The following is a 13,874-nucleotide window of genomic DNA, read 5'->3' on the forward strand; positions in this document are numbered from 1 at the left end:
TGTACTACTATATACTGTACTATATGTCTTCATACACACATCTACTATATACTGTACTATATGTCTTCATACACACATCTACTATATACTGTACTACTATATACTATATGCTGTACTATATGTCTTCATACACACATCTACTATATACTGTACTACTATATACTGTACTATATGTCTTCATACACATATCTACTATATACTGTACTATGTCTTCATACACACATCTACTATATACTGTACCACTATATGTCTTCATACACACATCTACTATATACTGTACTATGTCTTCATACACACATCTACTATATACTGTACTACTATATACTGTACTATATGTCTTCATACACACATCTACTATATACTGTACTACTATATACTATATACTGTACTATATGTCTTCATACACACATCTACTATATACTGAACTATATGTCTTCATACACACATCTACTATATACTGTACTATGTCTTCATACACACATCTACTATATACTGTACTATGTCTTCATACACACATCTACTATATACTGTACTACTATATACTGTACTATATGTCTTCATACACACATCGACTATATACTGTACTACTATATACTATACTATATGTCTTCATACACATATCTACTATATACTGTACTACTATATACTATATACTGTACTATATGTCTTCATACACACATCTACTATATACTGTACTACTATATACTGTACTATATGTCTTCATACACACATCGACTATATACTGTACTATATGTCTTCATACACACATCTACTATATACTGTATACTGTACTATGTCTTCATACACACATCTACTATATACTGTACTACTATATACTATATACTGTACTATATGTCTTCATACACACATCTACTATATACTGTACTACTATATACTATATACTGTACTATATGTCTTCATACACACATCTACTATATACTGTACTATATGTCTTCATACACACATCTACTATATACTGTACTACTATTTACTATATATTGTACTATATGTCTTCATACACACATCTACTATATACTGTACTATATGTCTTCACACACACATCTACTATATACTGTACTATATGTCTTCATACACACATCTACTACATACTGTACTACTATATACTGTACTATATGTCTTCATACACACATCTACTATATACTGTACTACTATATACTATATACTGTACTATATGTCTTGATACACACATCTACTATATACTGTACTATATGTCTTCATACACACATCTACTATATACTGTACTATGTCTTCATACACACATCTACTATATACTGTACTACTATATACTGTATACTGTACTATGTCTTCATACACATATCTACTGTATACTGTAATATGTCTTCATACACACATCTACTATATACTGTACTACTATATACTATATACTGTACTATATGTCTTCATACACATATCTACTATATACTGTACTATGTCTTCATACACACATCTACTATATACTGTATACTGTACTATGTCTTCATACACACATCTACTATATACTGTACTACTATATACTGTACTATATGTCTTCATACACACATCTACTATATACTGTACTATATGTCTTCATACACACATCTACTATATACTGTACTATGTCTTCATACACACATCTACTATATACTGTACTATGTCTTCATACACACATCTACTATATACTGTACTACTATATACTGTACTATATGTCTTCATACACACATCAACTATATACTGTACTACTATATACTATACTATATGTCTTCATACACACATCTACTATATACTGTACTACTATATACTATATACTGTACTATATGTCTTCATACACACATCTACTATATACTGAACTATATGTCTTCATACACACATCTACTATATACTGTACTATATGTCTTCATACACACATCGACTATATACTGTACTACTATATACTATACTATATGTCTTCATACACATATCTACTATATACTGTACTACTATATACTATATACTGTACTATATGTCTTCATACACACATCTACTATATACTGTACTACTATATACTGTACTATATGTCTTCATACACACATCGACTATATACTGTACTATATGTCTTCATACACACATCTACTATATACTGTATACTGTACTATGTCTTCATACACACATCTACTATATACTGTACTACTATATACTATATACTGTACTATATGTCTTCATACACACATCTACTATATACTGTACTACTATATACTATATACTGTACTATATGTCTTCATACACACATCTACTATATACTGTACTATATGTCTTCATACACACATCTACTATATACTGTACTACTATTTACTATATATTGTACTATATGTCTTCATACACACATCTACTATATACTGTACTATATGTCTTCATACACACATCTACTATATACTGTACTACTATATACTATATACTGTACTATATATCTTCACACACACGTATACTATATACTGTACTATGCCTTCATACACACATCTACTATATACTGTACTATGTCTTCATACACACATCTACTATATACTGTACTCCTAAATACTATATACTGTACTATATGTCTTCATACACACATCTACTATATACTGTACTATATGTCTTCATTCACACATCTACTATATACTGTACTATATGTCTTCATACACACATCTACTATATACTGTACTACTATATACTGTATACTGTACTATGTCTTCATACACATATCTACTATATACTGTACTATGTCTTCATACACACATATACTATATACTGTATACTGTACTATGTCTTCATACACACATCTACTATATACTGTATACTGTACTATGTCTTCATACACACATCTACTATATACTGTACTACTATATACTATATACTGTACTATACGTCTTCATACACACATCTACTATATACTGTATACTGTACTATGTCTTCATACACACATCTACTATATACTGTACTACTATATACTATATACTGTACTATATGTCTTCATACACACATCTACTATATACTGTACTACTATATACTGTATACTGTACTATGTCTTCATACACATATCTACTATATACTGTACTATGTCTTCATACACACATATACTATATACTGTATACTGTACTATGTCTTCATACACACATCTACTATATACTGTATACTGTACTATGTCTTCATACACACATCTACTATATACTGTACTACTATATACTATATACTGTACTATACGTCTTCATACACACATCTACTATATACTGTATACTGTACTATGTCTTCATACACACATCTACTATATACTGTACTACTATATACTATATACTGTACTATACGTCTTCATACACACATCTACTATATACTGTATACTGTACTATGTCTTCATACACACATCTACTATATACTGTACTACTATATACTATATACTGTACTATACGTCTTCATACACACATCTACTATATACTGTATACTGTACTATGTCTTCATACACACATCTACTATATACTGTACTACTATATACTATATACTGTACTATACGTCTTCATACACACATCTACTGTGATATAGTATATACATATAGTATATACTTGTATTATACTGTACATCTGTACTCAACATCTACTGTACTATACATCCGTTTTGCTCGAGCCAAAAGAGGTCCATTTGATCAGGATGTCCCAACCCTCTCCTTGGGCTCCCCCAGACATTTCACATTTTTGTTTTAACCTTAAACTGGCACGCATGATTTAATTCCTCAACTAATCGTTAAGCTTTTGACTAATTGAACCAGGTGTGTCAATTTAAGGTTAAAACACAAATGTGAAACGTCCAGGAATGACCTCATTGGAGCACACACAAAGGGGCATACCTCCCCACACCCATGACTTAAAGCTTTTATTCCTCGTCTACTAAGGGCTGTGTGGTTTATCAAGGAAAAAATGTATTCATATAATACCATGTGTATATGAAACATAGTCACCTCTCAAACCAAAATTTGAGTAAAAATAAATAAATGCATTTTACACTCACGGAGTACCTTTAAATGTATGTGTGTGTGTTGACTGTATGCTTGTATACACATTTAGCTGTTGTCATGGAGTCAGCTCATGGTGATCCAAATAAAGATCAAGTCTTGTAAAATAAGTGAATATTTTTTTGTTAATTATATCTTTCCGGCTTACTTACAGTGTAGGAGTGACTTTTTATTTAACTAAGCATATAAGGTGTTCACTTTTATGAACTAAGTTTCCATGGTGATATTAGTTGGTCTTTGATAACAGAACACCCACATCAAGAGGCACAAAACCAGCTTTATACTCAGAAAACAACTTCAAAACAGTAATAAAAAACAATTACAATCAATTTATTCTCATTATAATTCATGACTATAATTCAACTTTTTCAAAATCATTGATTGAATAAATTCCCTACAAAAAAAACAACATAAAATGTAGGCCACTCAAAACACCTGAGCTAGGAACCATGACAACACAGCTGACTAACAATACCGTGGTACTGTTGAAATACAAAGGCTGTGTCCCAGATGGCACTTTATTCCCTCTATAGTGCACTACTTTTGACCAGAGCCCTGTATGTGCCCTGTCAAAAGTGCCTGTGATGTACCCAACTTCACATATGTTTCAGGTGTCTATACAGTATGGGTGAGTCCGAAATGGCACCCCATTCCCTATATAGTACACTACTTTTGGCCAGAGCCCTAATGGGCCCTGTTCAAAATGAGTGCACTATATAGTGAATAGCGTGCCATTTGGGCCATTTATAGTTGAAGTGGAGTAAATAACTTCTTCCTTTTTCAGTTGTGTTATAAGAAACATTCGAAACTGAATTCCTGTCCTCTCTCTATCCTCTTTCCTTCTGTGTAAAATCCCCCGTTCTTCTCTTTCCTCCTGTACCACTCTGTTTTATCCTCCTGTACCACTCTGTTTTATCCTCCTGTACCACTCTGTTTTATCCTCCTGTACCACTCTGTTTTATCCTCCTGTACCACTCTGTTTTATCCTCCTGTACCACTCTGTTTTATCCTCCTGTACCACTCTGTTTTATCCTCCTGTACCGCTCTGTTTTATCCTCCTGTACCACTCTGTTTATCCTCCTGTACCACTCTGTTTTATCCTCCTGTACCACTCTGTTTTATCCTCCTGTACCACTCTGTTTATCCTCCTGTACCACTCTGTTTTATCCTCCTGTAACACTCTGTTTTATCCTCCTGTACCACTCTGTTTTATCCTCCTGTACCACTCTGTTTTATCCTCCTGTACCACTCTGTTTTATCCTCCTGTACCACTCTGTTTTATCCTCCTGTACCACTCTGTTTTATCCTCCTGTACCACTCTGTTTTATCCTCCTGTACCACTCTGTTTTATCCTCCTGTGGATGAACCTCTTCAATTATGACTGGGTTTATTATCTATATATGTCAATCCCCCTCTAGGTGCATGTCAACAGCCTAGACATACAGTATTGTCTACGTTCCAAATGGGACCTTTATTCATAGTGCACAACTTTTGACCAGGGTTAAAGTTCGGGGTCAAAAGTAGGGCACTATGAAGTGAAAAGGGTTACATTTGAGACACACACATTTTGTCTCTTCTTCTGATTCAACTCCTTTCCTTAATCTGCACTGATGTAAGAGAGCTGGACTGGGGAAAGTACCAAGAGGACAGCTAGAGGACAGCTAGAGGACAGCTAGAGGATACCTAGAGGACAGCTAGAGGATACCTAAAGGACAGCTAGAGGATACCTAGAGGACAGCTAGAGGATACCTAGAGGACAGCTAGAGGACAGCTAGAGGATACCTAGAGGACAGCTAGAGGATACCTAGAGGACAGCTAGAGGACAGCTAGGGGACACCTAGAGGACAGCTAGAGGACACCTAGAGGACAGCTAGAGGACACCTAGAGGACAGCTAGAGGACACCTAGAGGACAGCTACAGGATACCTAGAGAACAGCTAGAGGACAGCTAGATGATACCTAGAGGACAGCTAGAGGACAGCTAGAGGATAGCTAGAGGACAGCTAGAGGACAGCTAGAGGATAGCTAAAGGACAGCTAGAGGATACCTAGAGGATACCTGGAGGACAGCTAGAGGACAGCTAGAGGATAGCTAGAGGACAGCTAGTGGATACCTAGAGGATAGCTAGAAGATACCTAGAGGACAGCTTGAGGACAGCTCGAGAATAGCTAGAGGACAGCTACATGACAGCTAGAGGACAGCTAGAGGACACCCGAAGGATACCTAGAGGATAGCTAGAGGACACCTAGAGGATAGCTAGAGGACACCTAGAGGATACCTAGAGGATAGCTAGAGGACACCAAGAGGATAGCTAGAGGACACCTAGAGGATAGCTAGAGGACACCTAGAGGATACTTAGAGGATAGCTAGAGGACACTTAGAGGATACCTAGAGGATAGCTAAAGGACTCGCTCTCTCTCTGTCTCTCTCACTATTTTTCGCTCTTTCACTCTTTCTCTATCCCTCTCTCTCCTCCTTTTCCCCCGCTTGCTCATAATCATCGTCCCGCCTCCTGCGCCGACCCCTAGCCCCTCCTCTCCTTTCCCTGGTCGAATCAGAGCCCTGCGACACTGCGTCTCCGTCAAAGTCCTCCCTGATCACCTCCTCCTGCTGCTCTTCATCATCATCCTCATCACTCTCCTCCGAGTTCGACTCATCTGAGTTTTCCTCCTCCAGGTAACGATAACCTTTGACCTGAGGAGGAAGTGACACAGTCAACATTATATTACATTACAGACCAAACATGTCAATTGATGACTTTGTGTCATTATCGAAGACACATTGATATATGCTCTTTTAATTGTCTTTATTGCCAATGTCAAACCTTAAACAAAGACTGTTTCATTTCAGTGTTCTGTTTTGCTTATCTTTATCGCATTACTAGTGAAGGTGATATTTGCACTTTTCTCTCCAGCCAAATGGTATTCAAAGAAAAACAAATGTAAAAACATAGCAAAAAAATGTACAGATTGTGATAGGTTACCTTGTGTTTGGGGCGGGGAATGCGAGGCAGTCTGAAATGCATGTTCTTGGCCAGGCGTCGCTCCATCGTCCAATAGCAGAAGCACGCCAGCAGCAAGATGACCAATAGAATGGAGAGTTTGGCCTGAGGAGGAGGGACCAGGAATGAGAAAGGAGAGAAAGAGAGGAGTGAAATAAGCACTTTAAATTGTTTCTACACTTGTTCTAACACACGGACACACACGTGGACACACACGGACACATGGGGACACACACGCATGAGGACACACACACGGACACACACATGGACACACACGTGGACACACACGGACACACATGCATGAGGACACACACACGGACACACACACACTGGGACACACGCATGAGGACACACACGGGGACACACACTGAGACACATGGGGACACACACTGGGACACATGGCGACACACACGGGGACACATGGGGACACACGCATGAGGACACACACACGGACACACACACGGACACAAACACTGGGACACATGCATGAGGACACACACGGGGACACACACCGGGACACACACACGTGGACACACGGGGACACATGGGGACACACACGCATGAGGACGCACACACAGGGACATGGGGACACACACGGACACGGACATACACACACACACGGGGACACACACGCATGAGGACGCACACACAGGGACACACGGACACACACGGGGACACACGGACACACACGGGGACATGGGGACACAGGGACTCACACAGGGACATGAGGACACACACGGGGACACAGGGACACACACAGGGACATGGGGACACACACGGAGACATGGGGACACAGGGACTCACACAGGGACATGGGGACACACACAGGGACATAGGGACACACACATGGACATAGGGACACACACGGGGACATGGGGACACACACGGGGACATGGGGACACACACAGGGACATGGGGACACACACAGGGACATGGGGACACACACAGGGACATGGGGACACACACGGGGACATGGGGACACACACGGGGACACACACAGGGACATGGGGACACAGGGACACACACAGGGACATGGGGACACACACGGGGACATGGGGACACAGGGACACACACAGGGACATGGGGACACACACAGGGACATGGGGACACACACAGGGACATGGGGACACACACGGGGACATGGGGACACACACAGGGACATGGGGACACACACAGGGACATGGGGACACACACGGGGACACACACGGGGACACAGGGACACACACAGGGACATGGGGACACACACAGGGACATGGGGACACACATGGGGACACACACAGGGACATGGGGACACAGGGACACACACAGGGACATGGGGACACACACGGGGACATGGGGACACAGGGACACACACAGGGACATGGGGACACACACAGGGACATGGGGACACACACGGGGACATGGGGACACAGGGACACACACAGGGACATGGGGACACACACAGGGACATGGGGACACACACGGGGACACACACGGGGACATGGGGACACACACGGGGACATGGGGACACACGCAGGGACATGGGACACACACAGGGACATGGGGACACACACATACCCTCATGATGAGTCCAGTCCACAGGTAGACTATGAAGATGGCGATAGCCTGCCACCAGTGGTAGATGGTGTAGACAAAGTCCAGTCTCTCTTTATCTTCATACAACATACCCAGGAGAACTGACACGGAGAGAGAGAGAGACAGTGGAGAGTGGGGGGCAGGGAGGGGGGTGCGGTGGAGAGGGGGGTAGATAGAAAGAGAGCGAGAGAAAGAGAGGAGGGCGGTAGACAAGGGGGAAGAGAGAGAAAGGGGAGGTGGAGAGGTGGAAGATATGAGAGAGAGGAGACATAAATGTTGGAAATGATTAAGTCTGAACTAGAAAATAAAAGAGTTGTGTGTGTGTGTGTGCGTGCGTGTGTGTGTGTGTGTGTGTGTGTGTGTGTGTGTGTGTGTGTGTGTGTGTGCGTGCGTGCGATCATAGTACTAAAACTCACTGCTGAGTCCAGTCTTATTCAATGCAGACCCCATTCCCCAGAGGGCAATCACCACCAGCAGGTAAGGCAGTTGATCAGGTGAGCGTGGAGCCGGGGACCAGAACAGCAGAAACACCAGCAGAGGACCGTGGATCACAGCGCCCCCTAGCAGAGAGACGTAGCGTGGCAGCCTGAGGAGGGACAGGGACAGGCAGGAGAACAGGGAGCAGGACAGACCATAGACCATCACCAGGAGATACAGCCACTCCAGACCCACCGTACACACACCATACGACTGGGAGGGGGAGACATGAGGATAGATTAGAGGAGAGACAAAGACAGGAAAAGTAGGAGAAAGGGGGGGGGGGGGGGTTGAACAGGACAGAGAGAGAGATAGTGAGTGAGTGAGTGAATGAGTGAGTGAGAAAAAAGAGAGTGAGCAAGCGAGAGAAAGGAGCACGAGAGAGAGAAAGAGCACGAGCGAGAGAGAGGATAGAGAGAGAGAGGAGAGATCAAGCATCATGAATATAGCTGCCCTCCAGCAGAATCTATGTCCACACTAGGTAGTGTAAGTGACACAGTAGGTAGGTGACTAGGTAAAGTGACACAGTAGGTCTGTGAAAGCTACATGGACAACATTCAGACTCCAGCTACGACAGTTACTAAAGGACTTCCTGTAATGACTACCAGAGTGAGTCCCGTGACAGAGAAGAGTGAGTCCAGTCCACTGTAGATGAAGAAAGGGATGAGGAGTCTCAGCCTGTAGTCTCTCAGGTGTTTGAAGGGCAACTGGAAGATGTTCCCCCAGCCGATACTCCTCAGATCGATCTCCTCTGTAGGCCGGTACGCAGCCCCGCACACCGCCAGGAACTATCGGTAAAACACAATGTACGACTGTGGGAAAGCAAGCAATGGACTCTGGGTAATCTCGGAGGGTGTTGTATTGATTGTTGGGTGAAATAACGCTAGGTTGTTAGGATGATCATTTTAGGTATGCGTGTACACACGTGTCTTTACCTGTGTGTGTGTGTGTGTGTGTGTGTGTGTGTGTCTTACGATGATCATGGAGAGGAAGGCGGCCCCCATGAGAACACTCTCCACCTGGATGAGCAGCAGGGAGCGAGGGAGGTGCTTCAGGACGGTCCTGTTGAAACCCTCGATCATACCGCTGCCCTCCGCACCTGGGGAGGGGGAGGAGTTATTAAAACCACCAATCATAGCACTGTCCTCTGAACCCAATAAAGAGAGAGGGATAAAGAAAGTGATGAAACAAAAACCTGTATATTTGTTAAACCATTGATCAGAGAGAGAGAGAGAGAGAGAGAGAGAGAGAGAGAGAGGAGTGGGGAGGGGGAGGGGGGATGAGAGAGATTGAGGTGCATGAAAACAATGCTATTAAAACTATAGATCCTGCTTCTCCTCTGAGAGTCAGGGTAAGGAAATGGAAGTTAACAGACTAATGGTCAGTTTACCACAGTGTTTAACGTTGTACAGATAATAACAGACCACTGGTCAGTTTACCACAGTGTTTAACCTTGTACAGATAATAACAGACCACTGGTCAGTTTACCACAGTGTTTAACCTTGTACAGATAATAACAGACCACTGGTCAGTTTACCACAGTGTTTAACCTTGTACAGATAATAACAGGCCACTGGTCAGTTTACCACAGTGTTTAACCTTGTACAGATAATAACAGACCACTGGTCAGTTTACCACAGTGTTTAACCTTGTACAGATAATAACAGGCCACTGGTCAGTTTACCACAGTGTTTAACCTTGTACAGATAATAACAGGCTACTGGTCAGTTTACCACAGTGTTTAACCTTGTACAGATAATAACAGACTAATGGTCAGTTTACCACAGTGTTTAACCTTGTACAGATAATAACAGGCTACTGGTCAGTTTACCACAGTGTTTAACCTTGTACAGATAATAACAGACCACTGGTCAGTTTACCACAGTGTTTAACCTTGTACAGATAATAACAGGCTACTGGTCAGTTTACCACAGTGTTTAACCTTGTACAGATAATAACAGGCTACTGGTCAGTTTACCACAGTGTTTAACCTTGTACAGATAACAACAGGCCACTGGTCAGTTTACCACAGTGTTTAACGTTGTACAGATAATAACAGACCACTGGTCAGTTTACCACAGTGTTTAACGTTGTACAGATAATAACAGGCCACTGGTCAGTTTACCACAGTGTTTAACCGTGTACAGATAATAACAGACCACTGGTCAGTTTACCACAGTGTTAAACCGTGTACAGATAATAACAGACCACTGGTCAGTTTACCACAGTGTTTAACGTTGTACAGATAATAACAGACCACTGGTCAGTTTACCACAGTGTTTAACGTTGTACAGATAATAACAGACCACTGGTCAGTTTACCACAGTGTTTAACGTTGTACAGTGTGTGGTTGTAGTCACTAAGGAACTGGTGGAGGAAGAGGCGCTGGGGGAACTCTGCAAACACCAGGCTGAGCTGAGAGACACAAAGAGAAACACAGCCAGACATCAGAATCCACACACACACACACACACACGCACGCACGCACACACGCGCACGCACACACACACACGCACACACATGCACACACGCACACACACGGCAATGCTTAACTGATATATCACTCACTGACTGACAAGTGACTCGACCAATGGCAACATACATGGAAGATGATGAAGAACACGGATTGGAAGATGATGACATAGCGATGACACGCCCCCTTGGGTAGTTTCTTCTGTTCCTGAACGTGATCCTCCTTATAGTTCACATACTCATAGTACTGTTGTGCCATCCTGAGTGTGTGAGCGAGAGAGACAGAAACACAATAAAACACAGTGTGATTAACACTACGTAGCAAAACACAACACGACATAAACACTGCAACCCGTACGAGCTGTACATGTATTCTGGTCTGTGTGACGTTGATGTGTGTGTCTCCATTCTCCACTTCCTAACCTTGTGATGTAGTTCCCTAACGACGCCCACAGCGGGACAATGGCTGCACCAATGGCCACAGCCGATGGTACCAGGGTGTAGTATCGCTCCCAGTAATTGGTTGAGACGAAGAGAGCGTAAATTCCACTTGCCAGAAACATCATCCATTTGGTGCCCAGAAACCTGAAAGAGAGAGAGAGAGAAAAAGACAGAAAAAGAGAGAGAGAGGATCGAGAGAGAGAGAGCGAGAGGATAGAGAGAGGAGAGAAAGAATTAGTAGAAAGCAGGAGTATGTGTGTATACTTGATGAGTATGGGGGTGTATAACAGGGCTATGATGGGTGTATATATATAGTATACCTGATGAGTATGGGGGTGTATAACAGGGCTATGATGGGTGTATATATATAGTATACCTGATGAGTATGGGGGTGTATAACAGGGCTATGATGGGTGTATATATATAGTATACCTGATGAGTATACCTGATGAGTATGGGGGTGTATAACAGGGCTATGATGGGTGTATATATATAGTATACCTGATGAGTATGGGGGTGTATAACAGGGCTATGATGGGTGTATATATAGTATATTGATGAGTATGGGGGTGTATATGGGTGTATATATATAGTATACCTGATGAGTATGGGGGTGCTATGATGGGTGTCTATATATATAGTATACCTGATGAGTATGGGGGTGTATAACAGGGCTATGATGGGTGTATATATATAGTATACCTGATGAGTATGGGGGTGTATAACAGGGCTATGATGGGTGTATATATATAGTATACCTGATGAGTATGGGGGTGTATAACAGGGCTATGATGGGTGTCTGGGTGTATATATATAGTATACCTGATGAGTATGGGGGTGTATAACAGGGCTATGATGGGTGTATATATATATATATAGTATACCTGATGAGTATGGGGGTGTATAACAGGGCTATGATGGGTGTATATATATAGTATACCTGATGAGTATGGGGGTGTATAACAGGGCTATGATGGGTGTATATATATAGTATACCTGATGAGTATGGGGGTGTATAACAGGGCTATGATGGGTGTATATATATAGTATACCTGATGAGTATGGGGGTGTATAACAGGGCTATGATGGGTGTATATATATAGTATACCTGATGAGTATGGGGGTGTATAACAGGGCTATGATGGGTGTATATATATATAGTATACCTGATGAGTATGGGGGTGTATAACAGGGCTATGATGGGTGTATATATATAGTATACCTGATGAGTATAGTATATATATAGTATACCTGATGAGTATGGGGGTGTATAACAGGGCTATGATGGGTGTATATATATAGTATACCTGATGAGTATGGGGGTGTATAACAGGGCTATGATGGGTGTATATATATAGTATACCTGATGAGTATGGGGGTGTATAACAGGGCTATGATGGGTGTATATATATAGTATACCTGATGAGTATGGGGGTGTATAACAGGGCTATGATGGGTGTATATATATAGTATACCTGATGAGTATGGGGGTGTATAACAGGGCTATGATGGGTGTATATATATAGTATACCTGATGAGTATGGGGGTGTATAACAGGGCTATGATGGGTGTATATATATAGTATACCTGATGAGTATGGGGGTGTATAACAGGGCTATGATGGGTGTATATATATAGTATACCTGATGAGTATGGGGGTGTATAACAGGGCTATGATGGGTGTATATATATATGTATACCTGATGAGTATGGGGGTGTATAACAGGGCTATGATGGGTGTATATATATAGTATACCTGATGAGTATGGGGGTGTATAACAGGGCTATGATGGGTGTATATATATAGTATACCTGATGAGTATGGGGGTGTATAACAGGGCTATGATGGGTGTATATATATAGTATACCTGATGAGTATGGGGGTGTATAACAG

At 41.6% G+C, this 13,874-nt stretch overlaps 1 protein-coding gene across 1 annotated transcript; it reads right to left on the reverse strand.

Annotated features, from left to right (window-relative positions):
• Positions 1-4,274: 4,274 nt before the first annotated feature.
• LOC135532342 (protein unc-93 homolog B1-like) lies at positions 4,275-12,336 on the reverse strand. The gene is made up of 10 exons (XM_064959909.1): positions 12,301-12,336; positions 11,963-12,124; positions 11,670-11,799; positions 11,389-11,482; positions 10,042-10,166; positions 9,673-9,855; positions 9,007-9,280; positions 8,573-8,691; positions 6,998-7,120; positions 4,275-6,708 (listed from the first exon to the last, which is right to left on the reverse strand). Exons 2-10 carry the CDS (start codon positions 12,103-12,105, stop codon positions 6,472-6,474), a joined length of 1,428 nt encoding a protein of 475 aa, XP_064815981.1. The 5' UTR covers positions 12,106-12,124; positions 12,301-12,336; the 3' UTR covers positions 4,275-6,471.
• Positions 12,337-13,874: the final 1,538 nt, after the last annotated feature.

This window comes from Oncorhynchus masou, unplaced genomic scaffold (assembly GCF_036934945.1).
Source record: "Oncorhynchus masou masou isolate Uvic2021 unplaced genomic scaffold, UVic_Omas_1.1 unplaced_scaffold_1825, whole genome shotgun sequence".
Lineage (NCBI taxonomy): Eukaryota > Metazoa > Chordata > Actinopteri > Salmoniformes > Salmonidae > Oncorhynchus > Oncorhynchus masou.

Bases quoted from the DNA above. Each gene is read 5' to 3' on its own strand.
- LOC135532342 (XM_064959909.1), bottom strand. From the start codon at position 12,105: ATGATGTTTCTGGCAAGTGGAATTTACGCTCTCTTCGTCTCAACCAAT. The intron at 11,800-11,962 runs GTTAGGAAGTGG...TCACACACTCAG, and splicing joins TTAGGGAACTACATCACAAG to GATGGCACAACAGTACTATG. The intron at 8,692-9,006 runs GTGAGTTTTAGT...TCTCCGTGTCAG, and splicing joins GAATAAGACTGGACTCAGCA to TTCTCCTGGGTATGTTGTAT.